General features: G+C 42.0%; 1 protein-coding gene across 2 annotated transcripts in view; it reads left to right on the top strand.

The window, feature by feature from the left end:
- ALDH1L2 (aldehyde dehydrogenase 1 family member L2) overlaps positions 1 to 21,405 on the top strand; it is a 55,765-nt gene that overhangs the window by 1,496 nt on the left and 32,864 nt on the right. For both annotated transcript variants that reach the window (XM_078146966.1, XM_020982405.2), the window contains exons 2-3: positions 15,170 to 15,314; positions 19,418 to 19,652. In XM_078146966.1, coding sequence (XP_078003092.1) covers positions 15,170 to 15,314; positions 19,418 to 19,652 — 380 coding nt within the window. The remainder of the gene's footprint in view (positions 1 to 15,169; positions 15,315 to 19,417; positions 19,653 to 21,405) is intronic.

The following is a 21,405-nucleotide window of genomic DNA, read 5'->3' as shown; positions in this document are numbered from 1 at the left end:
GTGTGTGTGTGTGTGTGTGTGTGTGTGTGTGCATATGCAAATTAACATGCACATATAAACAGAGTATATTACGTACATACATACACATAATTTGAGTCACAGTTGTCAGTCGAAGGCTCAGAACTTTCAGGGAAGGTAACACAGTAGAACAGGAAGAGACTGAAAAAACTAATCCACATCAGTATTGACCTCTCTCTCAGTAGAACCAGGAGACATAAAAAAGGTGAAGGATGCAGTTGAGCAAGTGAAAAATATGGATTTCACAGAGAGCCCAAGGGCTCCACTCTTTTCCTAGAAATGTTCAAGCCCCGACCCAGTGCGATGTATTGGATAGATTGGGGGAGAATGTGAACCGTAATTATAAAGGATGAGAAGAGGTGGTTAGGTCAGTAGGAAGAGTGCCTACATTGATGAGAACCAGAAGTCCATTAAGGTTAAAGATTCTAGCCCAGCTTTTTCAGAGCACTGAATAACTGATTTCCATTAACATTACAAATGACTTTTACCTCCCCAATTGCTTTAACTCATTACATACAGCTATTTGAATTCTAATCTGCTACTGCTTGCTAGGTATCTGCCAGATGCTGAACACAGATTCTTAATTCCAAACCAATACTTTACTTCTCATCATTCTTATACCCAACAACCTACCATGTTGCCCAATGGTTTCATGTTGCACGCAGCATAAATGCTAAGTTTGGTTTGTCATTAAAGGCCTTCCATTGTCATAAGGTTTTGTGTTCTACTTCTCTTTCCTTTGCCCACATCATTCTCCCTATCTAAAATGTCCTGTCTGCCTTTCTCCAGCTGAGGAAATCCTGTCCAACTTCAACTAGATTGGTGCTACCTATTTATTTTGAGGAAAGAGAGAAGACTAAGTTTGTGGGGAGATAGTTGGTACTTCCATATATCCATGTAACTGTGTGTGCTTTTTAAGTTTTAAAAGCTTGTTTTCAGGTGTGGGGGAAGGGGAGTACACCAAGGGTAAATGACTCTTCACTGTGAGTTAGGAAGGGGATTGAATGCTCAGGGTTTCCTTAAGCTAGAAACCACACTCTCAGTTAAAAAAAAAAATAGAGTTTTTAATAGATCCACCCTTCACTAAATCCTGTATCTTGTCTGTGACTCACAGATTGTTGGTTCCAGTCCTAAGAAATCCATTGTTAATACCTGTTTTATATGCGGAAGAGCATGTTTACACAAGTTTGTCATTCTTTGAAGAGGCCTCGAATCTTGGTTGAAATATGTCTTTCTTGCATAAGTTCACAAAATAAAAACTATGGAAAAAAACATGATTTCTTACCGTTGATGATTAGTATAAAGTTAGCTTAAGTAGAACAATATGTTTTAGTACTCCAGCCTGTACACTAATGCACCTATTGTAGTTGAATTATTTTCAATTTCTTCCTGCTGTTGGGGATTTGGTGCTGAAAATGGCTTGGCTTTTCCTGACAAGTATTGTTGTAGGTATGGGCAGGAAAATGGTTCAAATGGGCCAAGATCAAGAACCAGGAATCCAACTGTTGGAATAAAGAATCACTATTTGACAAAAACTGCTAGCAGAAATTAGGGTTAGATTTCACACCATGACCTAGGTTGGCTAGGATTCTATCGCCATGACTCCTTATGGAACCTAAGTAGGGGCAGACACCATTTCTTTCTGCAAGGCATTTCCTTGGGACCCTGCCTTGGTGGTGCACCATTGAAGAAAGGCCTTCAGCAACTCTGGGGCTTAAAAATGGTAAAGATGGTTCCTTTATTTGGACCTGTATCCTTCTTACCTCAACAAATACTATGGGTGACCCCCTGTATCTATGGGAATCTAAATTTCTTTCACTAAGAATTCCTCTTGCACTCCTACCAGTAATGCCTGTGGGCATTAGTCTCTGCTGACTCCGGTTCCTTCAAATAACCTCTGCCCCTATTGTGGTGCTATGAGGAGTAAGGGAAGGGAAGAATTATGGGTGAAAAGCAGTTTGAATGGAAGGGGATGAGTAGGGTAGAGGAATGGATTATACAGTTACAGATCTTTGCAGTGGGCAGAAGGGTAAGTCAGTAATCCTGGGGATAGGAGGTATAACAACTGAGATATTTGAAGATACTGCTGGTTCTTGACTGTTTTCTGTAGGATCAGAGGAGATAGGAGGAGAGATGAGCCCTAAGCTGTCTGTAAACAGAGTAGAACAAAGCTATTTTACAAATTGAATACTGGTATCTGTTAAGAGGTAGGCTAGAAAGACCCAGAAGGTATGTCCTTTCCTTGAGGAGTAACCAAGCTATCTGGAGTCCCACGATAGAGCTAATGAAGGGATAACATAAGCCATTTTCTGGAGGGTGACACCACCACCAATGTGGAGGCCACAGCTCCACAATGAAATCCATTGTTAGTGCTGCTCTCTGTTGCACAATCCAACAAGGTTAGCCTGATGCAATTGGTACAACAGATCAGGATAAATGGCAGGACACCAGTCCTGTGCCAGCACTGAGGACCCCCCCCCCACCGAGGGCAGACCTGTCTCTTGCCACTCTCTCTTCATGAAAAACACAGCAGGGGAGGCAAAGTGATACATGAGCCTCTTCTGCACCTTGTTCTGCAGGAGGACCTTGAGTACTTCTTTCTTGGACCTAGTCAAGGAATAAAATGCATTTAAAGAGAAGCATGAGGATCACAGATTTTAGAGCTGGTGGAGAGGATCTCAGATGTCTTTGAATCTAACCCCCTCATTCTGCAGATAAGGAAACTGAGCCCAGAGAGGTTAAGGGACTTACCCCAGGATCACACAGCTGGTAAGGGTCTGAGGGGGAATTCCAGTCCAGATCTTCCAAGTCTGACACTCTAGCCACTATTCCTTGCTGCCTCCCAAGTGACTTTCTCAAGGTAACACAGTTAGTAAGTAGCAAAGTCAGAATTTAAACACAGGTCCTCTGGCCTCAAATTCAGCACTATTTCTAATGTACCATGGGGATCCTTGGCCAAAGTTAAACACGCAGTCCCAGTTTCCATGAAGGAACGGTACTTTTGCTTCAATGGCACTGAAAACAAACTGGCATTTTTACTGGGGTAGCATTATTATTTTACTGTTATGTCTGGGGTTCCCAAATTGATAGGACAGAGTCTCATACAATTGCTGTTAGTGATGTAGACCCAGGCTATCTCAGGCTGTATCAGATTGACTTAATACTGAAAAATGCCCCCAGCTAGTATGGAGGTACCAAGCATAGCCATACAAAACACCTGGGAAAAGAGAAACCAATGCCCAGGCAACTCCCCATGCTGCCTTAGGAGAGGTACCAGGAAAGAGGCACTACCCACCTAGGAAATGTGCCTACCTGGGAAATTCTCCTGGGGAGCCCCACAGTAACCATACCTTTCCAAAACTCACTTTGATTTGAGTTACCTTACAAAGGCTGTCTCCATGACCACAAGCTTCTTCAATGATGGTCAGGTTCAGTAACCACCAAGGGAAATCCATTCTTCTCACACCTCAAATTCTTCACGGGCAGCCACTGTATTCTTATAGTGATGGTTCTGAAAGTGACCAGAAGACAGCTCAGCTTTACATTTCTCAGCGCTGTTCCTTACAAGTGCCAACACTGCTCATACTGCTCTATTGCCTCATCCAGGATGGCAACACTCTAGTTCTGCTGATGCAGCAGCTTGGCATGTGGCCCCTTGCCAGCCTCCTCTGGAAGTCTGTTGACAGTAGTCAGTGTGGAATCCAACTTGCTGTACGTCCTAAGAAACGTTCTGAGTGTGTTGAACCAAACACCCAGTCCCCGCCAAAGCACCATTAGAAGTGTAACAGGTGAGGTGGCATCAAGGGTAAATTAATCCTTGTGTTCCCTTCACAAGGGCCACCCATCCACGTTCTCCATTGCCACTGGCCACACTTGGACTCACTAAGATGTTCTGTTGGTGTCTGTTGCGGTTGGCTACTTACTCTATCTACCCCTGCCTCAAATTCACATGGGATATTCAGGAATGTAACGTGAGGTAGATGGGGAAGAGTAGAGAAGAAAGGCAGCTGTGACCTACAAAGGCAGCTGTGACCCATATGAGACCACCATGGTCAAGCATTGAACTGGACCTCTTTCCAGATATACTGTTTGAGTCCTAGGAGGATATTTACAAATTTGATTCTTTTTTTTTTCTTTTTGGTGAGGCAATTGGAGTTAAGTGACTTTCCCAGGGTCACACAGCTAGTGTCAAGTGTCTAAGGCCAGATTTGAACTCAGGTCGTCCTGACTCCAAGGCTGGAGCTCTATCCATTGTGCCACCTAGCTGCCCCCACAAATTTGATTCTTGAGAGCCCATGCAAGACCAGGCCTTGCACATTAGGCCTTAACACACATTGATCTGTCCACCAAAATGTCTAGTTCACCTAGAGTATCATTGCAGATGTCCAGAAGCTGTAGATAAACTTCTTGAGAGAGTCCTTTCTGCGCTGCTGGCAGATTTGTTGATTGGTAGAAAGTGAAGTGAATCAAACACCTTGTATACCTCTGGTCAGAAGCTCTGTGCATCTTCCTTAGCAGGGGATGGTCACTTGGTAGGGTGAGCCAGTCAGCAAGACATGACCTGGTGTATCAGTCAGCATGGGAAAGCTCAGAGCAAAACTCCCAAGGCCCGGAATGATCCATGGCCTGGTAGGAAATGTTCCCAAGGGCACTCTCCAAGCTGCGCAGTTCCCTGCCTGCGTGCCTCCATCTGGACTTAGAGCCCGGAATTGTCTTCATGCAAGGTAGTTCCCCTGCCCCAGAAGTCATATTTCTATCCTATGTGACCTGGATCCTACTACAGAGCAGTCTTTTGGGCCTAAAGTTCTTTCCTTGTTTTTACTGTGAAAATTAAAAATCAACCAATGTGATCATTACTATATCCAAATCGGAACAGAAAGGTAGGGTTGCATACAAAACCATGAGGCAGCTAGATGGCTTGGGGCTATCAAGCAGGAAATAAGACACCTGGTCGCTGGCTGGCTGTGGTGACACTCCTTCTTCGCGGGAGAGTGGTCTAGAAGGGACCTTCCCCATCCTGGAAAGGTATTTTGCTCTGGGGGTTTGGAAGACCATCTCCTTCCACTCAGTGTGGGCCTGGAGTCAGGAAGACCTGAGTTCAAATCTAGCTTCAGACACTTACTGTGTGACCCTGGACATGTCACTTAACCTCCGTTTGCCTTAATCGACTGGAGGAGAAAATGGCAAACCCCTCCAGTATCTTTGCCAAGAAAACCTTATGGACAGTATGGTCCATGTAATCATGAAGAGTTAGGTACTCCTGAACAACTAAACAAATATGAAACCATGAATCTTAATTATAGATAGCTTAAAGAAAGTATATAACAAATTCAACCCAGTTAAGTTCCAAAACAGTCCTGCTTGTCTACCTCCCTCCAAGCTTCCCTCTGCTGAGGCTGTAGTTGGTACAGCCATTGATGTATGAAGTGGCCTCAGACACTTAATAGCTGAGTACCGTGATAAGTCACTGAATTCTAGAGTTGTTTTTAACCAACTAGGATCTGGTTGCTGGGGGGAAAGTTAGGAAGCTTATCAGGAAGTGGCCATGCCTTTTTATGGCTCTAGATAAAGACCGGAGCATCCAGACGCATACCCTGAGCTATGATGACAAAGATAAAAAAGGGGCTTTTTTAAAAGTCACAGCACCCAAGCAAGTCACTCAGCCCCGACTGCTTCACAAAAAAAGGGAGGGGGGCAGGTAGGTGGCATGGTGGACAGAGCAGAGGCCCTAAAAACAGGAGGACCTGAGTTCAAATTCGGTCTCCGACACTTGACACTTAGTAGCTGTATGACTCTAGGCAAGTCACTTAACCCTGATTGCCTAGAACAATAAATGAATAATTAAATAATATTAAAATAAATAAATAAAAATAAACAAAATAAAAAATAAGGTTACGTCAGGGGTTGTTTGAACTTGACAGAACAGGGATGAGGAGAAGGCAGAACCACTTATCAGACTTCCCCTTTCTCTATCAGTGAAAATGATCTGCAGACAGGAATGTAAGACAAAAATGGTTCAAAGGTAATTGAAGAGTTGATGAAAAACCCCTAGCTTCTTTTAATGAATATTATCATCAGGCTGAAACAAACTGTCTTAGGGCAATAAAAATCATAGATTTAATTGCTGAGGACCTATCAGTGATCTCTGGGGAAGGAGCGGAAAGAAAATGAGTATTTATTAAGCAACTACGTTGTGCCAAGTTCTTTACAAACATCTCGTTTGGTCTTTGGGAAAGCTTTATTAGAAGGCAAAAGGTATCGCAAGCCTGGAGACAGATAAAATGGTCGGATTTTCAAAGAAGGGAAGAAGGTGGATTATTCAAACAACAGGTCAACGTGTTCCAATTCCTGGAAGAATTTCCAAACACATTATTAAAGAGTTTGCAAGCATTCAGAGAGCAGTGATTACTAGCACTTGCCAGGAATATAAAAAATGATTCAAGGCTGACTAAAGTACAGTTCCTTGTGACAGAGTTCCTAGACTTGGGGCTCACGATCATTAATCTTTCAATAAGCATTTATTAAGGACCTGCTATTCCAGGCACTGCTCTGGGTGCTGGGGATACAAAGACAAAATTCAAATCAGCCCTGCCTTCAAAAAGCATTTTTCTCTCAGGTTAACCAATGTAACACATTTAAATGGATATAAAATTTGTGCAAAGTTAATACAAAGAAATTTGAGCAGGGAGTTACTAATAGTTTGGGGGACCAGGAAGGGTTTCAAGTTGGATGGGGTATTAGTGCTGAACTTTGAAAGAAACTAGGGAGGCAGCTAAGTGGTGCAGTGGGTAGAGCCCTGAATCTGCAGTCAGGAGGACCTGACTTCAAGTCAGGCCTCAGACACTTGACATTTACTAAATGTGTGACCCTGGGCAAGTCACTTAACTCTTAAGCCTCGCCAAAATGGATTCTAAGAAGCAGAAGGAAGGAAGGAGGGCATTCCAAGAATAGTGGCCAGCCTTTACAAAGGCATGGAGGCTGGATATGTAGGGATGTAGGTAAGTTTGACTAGAACATAGAGCATATGAGGTTATGGTTTTTGTTTCTTAGAATTTTATAAATGCAAAACCATATTCTTATAAAAGGGAGGGTATAGAAATAGAGACCAAATATGGAAGGCATTGCAGAAGGTAGTTTTGTTGGCTCTTCCACAGGGAGTCAATGATGCCAGACTGACACTTGGGAGGTGGACCAGACTGTAGGCATCATCTATTTAGAGACAGTAATCAAACCTGTAGGAGATGATTAGTTTACCAGAAGAGGGGGTAGAGAGAAAGGAGAGGCAAGGATGGAACCCTGTGGTATACCCTCGGTTAGAGGACATGCTGTGAAGAACAGGCCGGCTAAGGAGTGATTAGACAGGTGGAAGGAGAAGCAGAAGACAGCAGCGTCAGGCAGACCCAGAGAGGAGAGTGGTCAACAGTATCAGATTCTTCAGAAGGGACAAGGATGAAGGCTGAGAACAAGCTAGTGGATTTGGCGACAGGACGTCACCGGTAACTTCAGGGAGAGTATAGTTTCAGTTAGGTCAGAGGCCAGAACACCAGGACTTGTGAAAACTGAGAAGAAAGCGAAGTAGAAAAATTCACATAAGCAATTTTTGCTAAGAGTTTGGCTGTTTAAAGAGTGTTGTAAAGACATAAGGTAAAGACCTGGGCATGTTTGTAGGCGGTGGGGAAGGAGCTAGAGATTGAAAGGGAGGGATGATTGTGAGGGCAGTGAACCAGGAAGACAGGATAGGATGGTGTAGAAGGCACCTTCCCCATCCTGCCTTTGTATAGGCAACATGTCCCTGCTCAGATTTCCTCGTATTTCCCAGCCTATACAAAGGCATCTTTGGTGCAGGCCCTCATCACCTCACACCTGGTCTGCTGCCCATCTGTTGGTCTGACCGCATCACCTTCCTGTTCAGTGAACTCCAGGGGTTCCCTGTGACCTCCAGGGTCAAAAATAAAATTCTTTGTTTGGTTTTGAGAGCCCCTCATGACTTGGCTTCCTCTTACCCCCCCTCCACGTTCTCTGTGATCCAGTGACACTCCGTCTCCTGACTCGGTGCGTTTCCGCTCTCCGTCTCCCGTGTCAGGAACTCTCTGCCTCTCGGCTTCCTCCAAGTCTCCACTAAAATACCACTTTCTTCAAGAAGCCTTTCTCAAGACTAGTACTCTCCCTCTGAAATCACCTCCATTTTATCCTGTATATACTTGTCTACATTTATATTCTGTCTATATGTTGTTTGTATATTGTCTTTTCCATTAGACTGTTAGGTCCTTGAAGGTAGATTTTTTTCCTTTTCTTTGTCTCCCCAGCATTTAGCACAATGCCTGGCACATAGCAGGTATTTAAAAGTACCAGATTTTAAGAATATTCCTAAGGACCTTCAATTGACACCATACTTGTACACATGTGAAAGAGAACAGGATGAAATTTTATTTCAAAGTAAAATTATAAAAGCTGCTTATAATCATTTGTACAGATAGGAGAAATTATAGTAAATAACAGTAAAATTATTTTTAAGAAATTAAAAATTCTTGAATCAATTGACATGCTTGGTCCTTCTCATGTTAATAAATGTTTTTTGGACTTGACTCTCTGTAACACTGAAACTCTGCCATCTCATTATAGATAGCTATTCAGTCATGAAATGAAAATTTCTAAATGCAAAAGAGTCCTACAAATGTGAGCATTCTGAAGCCTTTTTAGAAACATTGTAAACCTGGAATTCAATTCCAGGTGGAATTACCATGCCAGCTGAACATCTTAATACATTTGAATTGTGTACATCATATACAGCTTATTTAAATGAAGAACGCATTGTTGTGCTATCTAGAGTGATAAACAACCTGGGATTTTGTTGTTGGCATACATGCATAGTAAAGATGAGATTTTATGGGATCCAGCCCCTGTTTTCAATTGCTCTTTCTTTCATGTTTTGCTCCTAGGTTTATTTTCATGCCAATTAGGGAAGAGGATGGTAGCCCAGATGAGCCTGGTGCTGCCTCCTCCCCCAACCCCAGCCTCTGCATGGCTTCTGTAGGATTTTGTCTAACCACAAGTCAGATAGATGGCTAGGACCATTATCTTTGAGTCTGCAGAAAATTAGAAGGAAAAGAAATCAGACTTAATCAGCCTGTGCCTTTCGCAGGCTGGCTGCCTGGGTATAGACTCTGCATCAAAAGAGCTTTGGTCCTTTCTTTGGCCATGGAATGTCATACTAGCTGAGGCAGCAGAAAGCAGCAGACAGACCAAAAGATGGGGGAAGTAGGTGATGAGCAGCAGATAAGAGGAGGCTCCAGGTCAGTGAGCACTGGAGATGCAAAGCCCATTCGAGAAGAGAGTGAATTGGTGACTGAAGCATCAGAGGTGTAAAACGCTTACGTGATCTATGTGCCCTGGGGACTGGGTGATCGTCATGTGCATGACCTTCCTGTGGTGGTATGGCAACCTGTTTGGACACACTCCATGTATACGTAGAGGGATCTTTTCCATCACTTAATTTGCTATGGTTAATTAAATGACATTTGCTTTGAACAAATGTGTCCTCTGACCTTGCAAAAATAAACATATCAGTGGGAGGAGGGTAAGGGAATTTATGAGTTAATGGTTTTGAGTGGCTACTGACCCAAGGAGTACTTTTGAATGCCGGCTAGCTTTCTAGGGTCCCATCTGTGAAAAGGAGGCTGGATGCTACCTAAAAATATTTAATTCAGAATTTCAAAGATTTCTGATTTTTTTATAGGTACTCTTTGCAGTGGCTAGAGCTCTGGCCTTCAAGTAGGGAGAACCTGAGTTCAGATCCTACCTCAGACCTTGGAACTTACTAGCTGTGTGACCCTGAGCAAGTCACTTAACCCCAGTTGCCTCACCAAAAAAAGCAAAAAATATTAGGGACTGAGGGTACAGAATGTTGCATAATTTCTCTGTTGCTGTGCTTTAACTCTATTACAAGGGAGGGTTCCATTTGAAGTGGTGTATAGAGAAATGATTGTGAGACATACAAACACACACACACAAAAAGATAACAATAATACTTTAAAAAAACCCTGCCAAATAGCCATTATTCTTAAATGACATGCCTACAGCCCCAATGTGTAAAATGGGCAAAATGAATATTCTTCTAATGCTTCACTTTTAAGATGAAAGATTTAGTTTCACTGTGAAATGATCAATGGATATTTTACAAGCTGTTTTTATTTTTTAAAAGAAAAAAATAAACTTACCCATCCCCTCTGTTGCTGTGGGACATTTCTGGGTTAGATAGCATGCCTTGATATGCTTAGTTAAGACCTTTCTTTCTATAAACTCTCTTGAAGTTCTCCTCCTCCTCCTCCTCCTCCAATGGGTCTTCTTGGTGTGGAGATAGGCCTGGGCTCTCCAAAGCTGCACCTATGGAGCCTCAGCCCTGGCAGGGGCGAGCAAACTTCAAAAAAAAAAAAAAGCCTTCAAGGTCAAGGCCTTGTGATGGACTATCTGCCTACCAGTCTAGCTAACTTTGGAAAGGTCAGTCACCCCCTTGGCTGAAAGGTTTTCTTTGCTGGTCACAGTGATTCTTTAAAGACTTGCACAAAACCATGCATTTAAGAGGCACTTAGAAGATGCTTATCTGATCATGGAGGGATTGTGAGGGCTTGGTAGAGAATATGCATTGTGGACCTGAAGTAGGGTAAAGAGACAACAAGCTAGATGATAAGTAAATCCATATTGTTTTATTCCCTTAAATTAGTATCATGTAACATGTTACATTGGAGGCAGAGGTTTAACTCTGACTGAATCAAGCAATTTTTGGAGGACATTTAAACCCTGACTCTGGATGTCTATGTTACTCAGTTTATGATCTCCCATTTGTTTCACCAGAGTATGAGAAAGGAAATTTAAATAAGATAGGCAAATGTCAGATCCAGGATATCTGTGTTTCCTTTACCACCATCAAGGTAGTGTCTGGGTTAAAGGAGCCTTAGTGGTCATAAACATAAGAATGCTCTTGGTCAGCTTTAGCTCTTGACACAGGAAGGGGCATTCTCAGTTCCCGCAGGAAGAAAAGATTAATTCAGGTTTTTGGCCCTTATTGGGGCTCAATTGATCTTAAATGTTTAGCAGCACACTGACATCACTCCTCTTTCAAGCCCTGAACAAGATGATAACAGGATCTTTGCTTATTTGGTAGGACTTGGGAGAAAAGGCCCTTTAAACTAAAACACTCATTTAATTACTACTTTGAGGAGGCATCAATTAGCAACTTTATAGAAATAAGCCTGCGCTGCTTTAGACAGGTACCTCGTGTCACTTCTAGAAGTGACTTCTCTGTATTCACAGAAATGAATTGACAGACGGGAAAAGTTCAGAGTAAGGGAAAAGATAAACACAGCCTTTCACTGTTTGGTTTCATTAATTATTTTAAAATATTATAAAATACTTTAAAAATGGCTTCTTGGAACAGTTGATGGAACTAATAATATTCTGTTAAATACAAAACCACATTTTAAATATAAATGATTTTTTGGGTTATCTATGTATATGCCGTTGCATATGTAATTATTTAGCATATATGTATAATAATATGTAACATATGAATATTATGCATATGTGTAATTATTATATATAACTGGTCTCCTTGACTCCATCTCTTCCTTCTCTAATGCATTCTTCACGTCACTAACAGAGTGACCTTGATAATTAGGTTTGATCATGTCTCTTGCTTAAAACTTTAAGTGTATTCCCCACCCCACCCCACCCCCACTAACTCCAAAAGAAATATTAAATCTTTAGGCTAGCATTGAATGCCCACTATATCATTACATCTGGCATTCTTAAACCCCCAGGTTGATGAGCAGAGTCTCAGACAGGTACTGTGTGTTTTTCAGGAAAGCTTAAAATAAAATCAGACTCCCCTAATATTGACAAACTAATACCACTACCTCCACATGCCCACCCCAAGCTACTAGGGATATTTGCCATTGCCATGAAGCACAAGACTTCCAGGGAACACGTGAGGAAAGGGGACCTGCTCACTTTCTCAGGGGAGCAGCATCTGAGAGAAACATACAGTGAAGCCTCCAAGGGGTCTCACCAACAGACATTCCCTCTCTGAACCCCAGACTCACTTGAAGTGTTATCACCTACCCAAAACAAGGGAAATTTCTGCAAAACTAGGATAACAGTAATTCTGTGACTACCACTGGGGAAGTTATTCTTCCCCATTTAATTCCCCATCCATCTCCATCCCCACATACAGGCATAAAGGTGGAGCCAGCTACAGGTGAGAAGACATTCTGCCTTGTGGCAATGGAGACAGCTGCCTGTTCTCATCCTTCCTGTTGTCCTTGACCATGGTGCTGACCTAGCATGACTCAGTCCAACATCCTCAGCCTTAGTGTGCATCATTTCAGTCAAAACCTGGACAGTTCACTGATCCCCACTCTTAATCCTCCTTCTCCTACCTGCATACTTTTACTTGTACCACCCTCCATGCCTGTAAGGACCTCCCCCTACACTTCTGGTTAAAATCTGCTATTTCTTTCAGGCCTAACTCATGCTGTTTCAGTGGTGCCTTCACTGATTTCCTTCCCCCTAACAGCCCCTTCCCCTCCCCCCTTTTCCTTCTTAAATGTTTAAATTGTTTCTATCTGGGCTTCTCCTGTACACTTACACCATAAATAGCCACATACATACTTTTTATCTCACTTGATAGATTGAAAGATTATTGAGGACAAGAAACATGTTATTTCTTTTTTCTCTCTCCATAATGTCTATGACAGTGCCCTGTGCACAGTGAATATGTGAAGGATCCAGTCCTAAGTCATCAACCTAAATGTTCCCAATCAGCTTCCTAGGGCACCAGCTCCTAGGCTTTGAAACCAGACCAGATAGCGGCTTTAGGGATTGTACCTTTCACTACTGTTTCATATACTAACTGTGTGATTGTGAGCAAGTTACTTAAGTTCCATCTAAAACTCTGACAGTTTTCTCATCTGCAAAATGGGCATAATAATAGCACCAGCCACAGGGTTGTTGTAATGATCAGATAACACACATGCAGGGTTTTTTTGTTTGTTTGTTTGTTTTGTTTTTTTTAGTGAGGCAATTGGGGTTAAATGACTTGCCCAGAGTCACACACCTAGGAAGTATTATGTGTCTGAGGTCAGATTTGAACTCGGGTCCTCCTGATTTCAGGGCCAGTGCTCTATCCACTGCACCACTTAGCTGCCCCCATGCCATTTTTCAATGAGTACTATACTAATGAGTTAAACTTTTAATGACTTTAATATAAATTTATTTATTTTTAGTTTTCAACATTTACTTCCACAAGATTTTGAATTCCAAATTTTCACCCCATCTTGGTGCTCCCCCCACCCCAAGATGGCAAGCTTTCTGAATACCCTTTCCTCTAGTCTGCCCTCCCTTCTGTCTCTCTCCCCCACTTCTCTTATCCCGTTCCCCTTCTATTTTCCTGTAGGGCAGGATAGATTTCTGTACCTCATTTCCTGTATTTCTTACTTCCCAGCTACACGTGGAAACATTTTTTTAAACATGTGTTTTTAAAACTTTGGGTTCCAAATTTTCTCCCTTCCTCCCACCCCACCCACCCTCATTGAAAAGGCAAGCAAGTCAATACAGGCCATACACGTGCAGTTATGCAAAACACTTCCATAGTAGACATGTTGTGAAAAACTAGTTCTATTTCCCTTAATTCAATCCTGCCCCCCATTTATTCTATTCTTTCTTTTCACTCTGTCCCTCCTCAGAAGTACTTCCTTCTGATTACCCCTTTCCCAATCTGCCCTTCTCTCTATCATTCCCCTGCTCTCTTGTCCCCTTCCTCCCCTATTTTCCTGTAGGGTAAGACAGATTTCCATACCCAATTGAGTGTGTATGTTATTCCCTCTTAAGCCAAATCCATGAGAATAAGATTCCCTCATTTCCTCTCACCTTCCCTGTTTCCCCTCCACTGTAAGAACCTTTTCTTGTTGTTTTGTGTGAGATAATGTACCCCATTCTACCTCTCCCTTTCTCCTTCTCATAGTATAATCCTCTCTCACCCCTTAATTTTATTCTCTAGATATCACCCCTTCATCTTCAACTCACCCTGTGCCATCTATCTATCTATCTATCTATCTATCTATCTATCTATCTATCTATCTTCCTATACATATAATTTTTTCCCCTCCCACTACCCTAATACTAACAAAGGTCTCATGAGTTATAAATATCATCTTTCCATGCAGGAATGTAAACAGTTCAGCCTTAATAAGTCTCTTATGATTTGTCTTTCCTGTTTACCTTTTCATGTTCCACTTGAGTCTTGTATTTGAAAGTCAAATTTTCTTTTCAGCTCTGGTCTTTTCATCAGGAATGCTTGAAAGTCCTCTATTTCATTGAATTACCATTTTTTCCCCTGAAGGATTATACTCAGTTTTGCTGGGTAGGTGATTCTTGGTTGTAATCCTATCTCCTTTGCCCTCCAGAATATTATATTCCATGTCCTCGGTCCCTTAATGTAGAAGCTGCTAAATCTCGTGTTATCCTGATTGTGTTTCCACCATACTTGAATTGTTTCTTTCTGGCTGCTTGCAATATTTTTTCCTTGACCTGGGAACTCTGGAATTTGGCTACAATATTCCTAGGAGTTTTCCTTTGGGTATCTCTTTCAGGGGGGTTTTAATGACTTTAGAAATATGAGATGTGTCCTTCATGCTTTTTTCTGCTATACCTTGTGATTTCTCATTGAAATCAACTTTGCTCATAAACTTCTATGAACGTATCCATTAGCATTTAGAGGGAGACTTGTGAAGAATTTTTATTAATTTTGCTCTTTGGATAAAAGTCTCCATTTGGGCAGTGGTGTGTTGGTGAAATCCTGGACTGGGCATCAGAAGGCCTGCTTTCAAGTCCTATCTCTGCCTTTAACTAGTCATGCGACTGTGGGCTAGTAATTTAACAACTCTGAGGTTCAGCTTCTTTATGTGGAAAAAGGAGATAATACTTATCCTACCTCACAGAAAGGGCTTTGTAAGCTGTACAGTGCTATTAAAAATTTTTAAAAAGTATATTCTTTTTGTCTTATGGACCTATTATATCTATAAAATTATTTTTGTGGCAGAGAACTTGTAATTTCCCTTCATTCATTCTAAAACATCATAACATAATTATTTCCCAGGTCTATTACAAAAACAAGCTGAAGTTGGCACTTATAGGCCAGAGTCTCTTTGGGCAAGAAGTCTATCATAACCTCCGGAAACAAGGCCATCGGGTAGTTGGAGTGTTCACGGTTCCAGACAAAGATGGAAAAGCTGATCCATTAGGTAAGTGTACCTTGGAGTAATTAATTTACTTTTCTAAAGGAGATAGTTTTTTGGCCATAGTTATTTTATGCCAACTATGACCAATTGAAAGTCGTTTTTTTATTGTAATTCAGTAAACATTTATTTGGCACCTGCTGTATGCAAAGCACTCTGTTCAGTTCTAAAGGAGCACACAGCTAGGGTTGTAAGTGTCCTCAGAAGTCATCTCATCCACCCACTGAACAGAAATACAAAGTTCAAATAAAACTTTTGCCCTGACTTCAGGGAACTTATATCCAAGTGGACAGATGTGACAAATGCACAAATAACTATAATAAAATATGTAGTAAAATGTGATATATTTAGTATAGAATAAATACATTATAAAAGAATACATAAGGATACAGAAGGATGTAAGTCAAGTGCTTTGTGAATACCAAGGAGGGAAACTGTCAGGGACCATGATCCCAGACAGACCTAGAGGAATAGGAAAGTCTTCAGAGGCTACTGTCACATCCTTTACATGCCTTCTGTGCCCAGGCCAGCACACAACTTACCCAGTAATAGACAGCCTGAGGAACCCATCTAGGTATTTCCTCCCTTCCCAGAGTCCCCCTGCTATGCCATGGAGAAGTCTCACAGTTCTGTCATTGCAATATAATGGGCTAATTTAAATACCAGTGCAGAAATTCAAGCTTCTTCTCTTTTTATTCGGTACCTATAGGCAGTCTCCAAATGGAAGACAGGCTAGTTCCCTGAGGAGTGCCAACACCTTCCTGGTCTAAGGATTTACTCCACTGTTTACCTAATTGTGGTAGGAATAGGAAAGGTTTTCTGAAGGAAGGGCCATTTGAGTTGGGCTTTAACATAAAATTAAAAAGAAAGTCTATAAAAAGCTTAATGAGGTCATCCAAACCAAGTCAACAAATAGCTGGGTCTTGGAGTATTTTTTTTTTAATGCCAGAATTGGTTGGTGGCTCTTTCTGGCAGCAACAACATTTTTTTAAAAATGGATTCCAGATGAATCGAGAGGCAACAGAAAGGTGCAGGATTGATGTGAGTCAAATGTTGCCAGTAGTTGTGTCTGCATTCAAAATGGAATGAAAGACATCAGAAAAGGAGACCACGTAACAGCATGTGAATAGCCCACATAATATAAAACAAACAAACCAGAGGGTAGCCTCCAGCATGACGAGTGGATCTTCTCTAGCAGATTCATGACAAAGGCATGGACAAGACTCGCAGGTTGAGGAGGCATGGATGGCTTGAGATCTTTTCCAGGCAAGACATTGCCCACTGGATTACGGGACTCTCCAGATAGCAGTGCTGTATGCTGGAGAACTGTGGAATACTGTGATCTCCAAAGATTCAAAATGTCAAGGGACCCAAGGGGCAGTGGGAAGATACATGGTCCAACACGTCACCAAATGATGACTGTGAAAGAGAAGACACTTTCAAGGACATGTATGATCACAAAACCTAGTCATGGAGCAAGAATCACAGATGATAGACAGCCAGCCAGAGCCTCAAGTTCATCAGGTGAATTGTTTACAAAGAACTTTTGTAAAATGTGGAAGAAAATCATGCAAGATGGGAAGGTATGGATGGATTTCATTCTGTACCCACCTAAACAACACATGTACTATGATGCTTGACTATTTTTTCCCTTGGAAGAAAACTTGACTTACCTTCAAAAACGTACTACTGGATTTTTTTAAGGCAAGTCAGTATTTACATTCACACACAGGCATTTGGGGGTCTATAAAAATATAATTAGAGGGGATGAAGAAGGAACTTTCATTTTGGTCTGAGGCATCTGCAAGCAGAGCAATGCTCCAGTGTCGTGAGAGCTTCAGAAACAAGTCTGTTCTTCCTGTGCCCATCTAGTTACATCTTTGCGTGCCTCCTAAATAAGCCCAAGTCAAGTCATGGATGCTTGTAGACATGCCCCTTTAGCCACTGGAGCCAGGCCTTGTATCTTTCCATCACAGAACAATTACCCTTTATTTATCTTGGTGCCAAATGAACTTATGATTCCCTTTCCTTTTTTAAAGTAAAAAAGTTACACAATAAATTTAATGCTGAAGTTAATTTAATTCTAGCATGAATACTAAGTGAAAGTGCCAAAAAACTTGTGCTGTATGGTGACAGATAATGTCCTTGGACAACAAGAAGGTCAAATCAGTCAATATTTAAAGAAATTAATGCAGGCTGTTCACTGAAAAGTCAAATACTGAAGCTGAAACTTAAATACTTTGGCCACATAATGAGAAGACAGGACTTTTTGGAAAAAACCCTGATGCTGAGAAAGGTTGAAGGCAAAAGGAAAGGGGGCCAGTAGAGGATGACACGGGTAGATGTTGTCATGGAAGAAATGGACAGAGTTTAGACAGAGCTTTGGACAGACCTTGACAGATGGCAAAGGATAGAAGGGCACTACGTGCCATTGTCCATGGAGTTATGAAGAGTCAGACACAACTGAACATCCATGACAAATCTTTATTTATTTTTGAGACTGAATATTCCTATCTCGCCCAGGCTGAACATACAGTGGCCACTCATGGTCCCAATGCCAATACTAATTAGCATGGAAGATTTAACCTCCTCCTTTTGTTGACTTGGTTCAGTTAACTTCTCCTTGGTGTTCCACCCTCAAGGTGTCCACCAATGTGGGGCACTTAGTACAGACACCCAAGGCCGTAACCCAGATGCAGCTCAGAGCCCCCAAGCTCAATTGATCTACCAGCCTCAGCCTCCCTCCAGTAATAGGAATTAAGGGACACACCACCACACTGGCCTCTTTTTTTTTTAAGGACTTCAAAATCCAATTATCATTTAGATTCTGCAATGACTCTGCCAAAGTAGGTTTAATCTTAATAGTTAAAAAGGGCATAACAATTCTAATTCATTTATGGCTTCTAGAAATTCAATCTGTTCTTTCAGTACTTGTTATTAAATAACTTTGATTAAGGAGCAACCAAGCATAAATATTCATTTAATCCAGCTATCATTTGCCAGTTTGATAGGCGGTTAATATTTAAGTTCATTGCTTCTTGTTCTTGCTCCGTAATGTTCACACCATTAATCATCCAGCAAAAAAGCACAGACCAGCCAAGAGCAAAAGGTGCCTGGAGATCAGAGATCTGCGTTTAACCCTTGCTTTTGCCGTCAATTCTTCCTGGCCCAAGTCACTTCATATATGCTTTACAGTCAGGGTGTGCTCTGGGAAGAGCCCTGGACGTGCGGTCCTAGAGAGCTGAGGTACAAATCCTGGCCCTGCCACCTCGCTTCCCAGTGCCATCTTGGGCAAGTCACTGTAATTCTCTGCACTTCATTTTCTCATCTATAACATGAGGAGGTTGGACTAAAGGACATTCTCTACCATGCTGAATACTTGGGATGGTCTGACCTTCATCCTTTGTAGACTGTGTTGAATAAACACTATGCTTTCAAAGCAGTGTGGCACCTCTGTGGACAGAGAGAGCAGACCTTAAAGTTGGGAAGACCAAGTCTTTCTCTGACACAAACTAGCCATCTGACCAGGGTCAAGTCCCTCAACCTCTCCGTGCCCTGAGTGACATCATGCTGACCTGCATCCATGGAAAGACTTTCCACACTGAGCCTTCCCCGATGATGGTGGACGGTTGGAATAATTGCATCATTCCACTGATGAGATCCTAGGTCTGGACCATCACCCACCCTCCCCCCAAATGACTTTTACATTCATTCTCCAACTCTGAAATACCATGGTTTGTTTATACCCTATAGCCATAATCTAATCAATATAACAATAAAGTTAATTTGTCATTTCTTTCATGCCTTAATGCCTTTCCTGTTATAAGCAAAATCCCTTATGATTTATACAGTTACATAAAATGTGAAAAAATCAGTATGGAAACCAGGTGATATTTACCACTGAACTATAATAGAACAGGTCAGACTTTGGCCAAGGTCTAAACTATTTTGGTAACATTATTTCCTTACTGTGCTTTAGTTTTCATTTTCTTACTCTATGAGTCATGTGGATAGTATACATTCTTATACAACTGTTTCACATTTTCATGAGCCACATTTCTTTAAACATCTTGCCCCCTTCCTCTACCCCCACCCCTGTCCCGGCACAGCTCTGGCTGCACAGAAAGACGGCATCCCGGTGTTCAAATTCCCCAGATGGAGAATCAAAGACAAGACCATTAAGGAAGTCATCGAAGCCTACAGATCGGTGGGAGCCGAACTGAACGTTCTTCCCTTCTGCACCCAGTTTATTCCCATGGATATTATCGATGGCCCGAAGCATGGCTCTATTATTTATCACCCGTCTATCCTGCCCCGTCACCGAGGAGCTTCCGCTATCAACTGGTGAGATGTCTATTAAAGACAGAAACGATGGCCCTGGCCATCTGTCTGCTCTTAACCTGGACAATGGGAGACTGGGCTGTGTCCAAGAGCCCTCAAGTCATGGCTCCAGCTCTTCCCTGTTGAGAACTTAGCTGCTTTTTGACAAGGGAAAGCTTGCAATCTAGCATTGCCCTGGAGAAGCTGTTAAGCAGCCAGAAGTAACTGTAGAAAACTTCTCATTTACTTTGCCTATTGTTAGGGTGGGCATCTCTCTCTCTCTCTCTCTCTCTCTCTCTCTCTCTCTCTCTCTGGTGAGGCAATCAGGGTTAAGTGACTTGCCCAGGGTCACACAGTGAGTAAATGTCAAGTGTCTGAGGCTAGATTTGAACTCAGGTCCTCCTGACTCCAGAGCTGGTGCTTTATCTACTGTGCCACCTAACTGTCCCTGGGCATTTCTCTAGGACCAATACTCACCTCACCTGTATGTCCGTGGTCCTATAATACTCTCTGCTGCCCCCTATCGTCCATGCATTGGTTAAAAAACAAACAAACAAAACCACAGGCTCTGCTTCCCTCCACCAATTTCTAAGATTTAAATATGAGAAATCATTTCATCCTGTTTCCAGTTTTATTCTGTGAATTTTTTTCTTCCAGTTATTTGAGCATTCTGCTAATGTTACTGCTTTGGAAGCAAATGAGTAAATTGGGTCTTGAGGATCATTTTTGGGCTAACTCAGTGAAATGCCCTGCAATTAGTAGACACTCAATATATACTTGTTATACAGATAAACGAATTAGGGACAGCGAACTGGCACAGTGGATAGAGCACCAGCCCTGGAGTCAGGAGGACCCGAGTTCAGATCCAACCTCAGATACTTGACACTTACTAGCTGTGTGACTCGGGGCAATTTACTTGACTCCAATTGCCTCATCAAAAAAAAAAATTTAAAAAAACAACAACAAATAAATGAATGAATGCCTGCCTGTATGTAAAGCTCTTCTGGTTCTAAATTCCTAAGATGACTTTTTTTGAAACCTCTTATTGCTACCTTTTTATTTTAATATCAAATTGTATATGCCCCTCCCCTACCTAGTGAGCTTCCCTTTGTACCAAAGATAAGAAAAATGGAAGAAAAAAAACCAGTTCAGCAAAAATGAGCATCAATCATTCCTGGCAACATGGTGGCGTTTCAGCTGAGCTTTGAAGGAAAGTGGGGGTTTTATGAGGCAGAGGTGATGAGGGAGTGCATTCCAGGCATTGAGGGCTGCCTCGACAAAAGGTATACAGGTGGAACTTAGAGGTTGGAACGTAATATTGAGGAGCAGCATAAAGGTCAGTTGGGCTGCACTGTAGAGTATGTGAAGGGGAGTAATATCTAGTAAGCCTTGAAAGGAAGGTTGGTACCAGGGAGTGAAGGGCTTTAAATGCCAAACAAAGGAATCTGATTTGATCCTCGAGGTAACAGAGAGCCACTGGAGTTAATTGAGCAGAGGAGTGACCTGGTCAGGCCCGTGCTTTAGGAAGATCACTTTGGCAGCTGTGTGGAGGACGAAGTGAAGAAAGGAAGGAAAGGGAGACCACTGAGGAGGCTACTGTAGTAGAACTGAGAAGAGCTGGACTAGGGTAGTGGCGCTGTGTGGGTGAAGAGAAGGGGATGAATAAAGAAAGGTTCTGCAGGGAGAATCGGCAAGACTTGGTAGAGTGAAGGAGAAGGTGGAGTTGAGGATGAGTTCAAGGAGATGAAGACAGTTGATGTCACACACACACACACAC

This window comes from Phascolarctos cinereus, unplaced genomic scaffold (genome assembly GCF_003287225.1).
Source record: "Phascolarctos cinereus isolate Bilbo 61053 unplaced genomic scaffold, phaCin_HiC Scaffold_1;HRSCAF=81, whole genome shotgun sequence".
Taxonomy (NCBI): Eukaryota; Metazoa; Chordata; class Mammalia; order Diprotodontia; family Phascolarctidae; genus Phascolarctos; species Phascolarctos cinereus.
The sequence above is the reverse complement of the archived record's forward strand: the minus strand, read 5'-3'. Positions and strand labels throughout refer to the sequence as shown.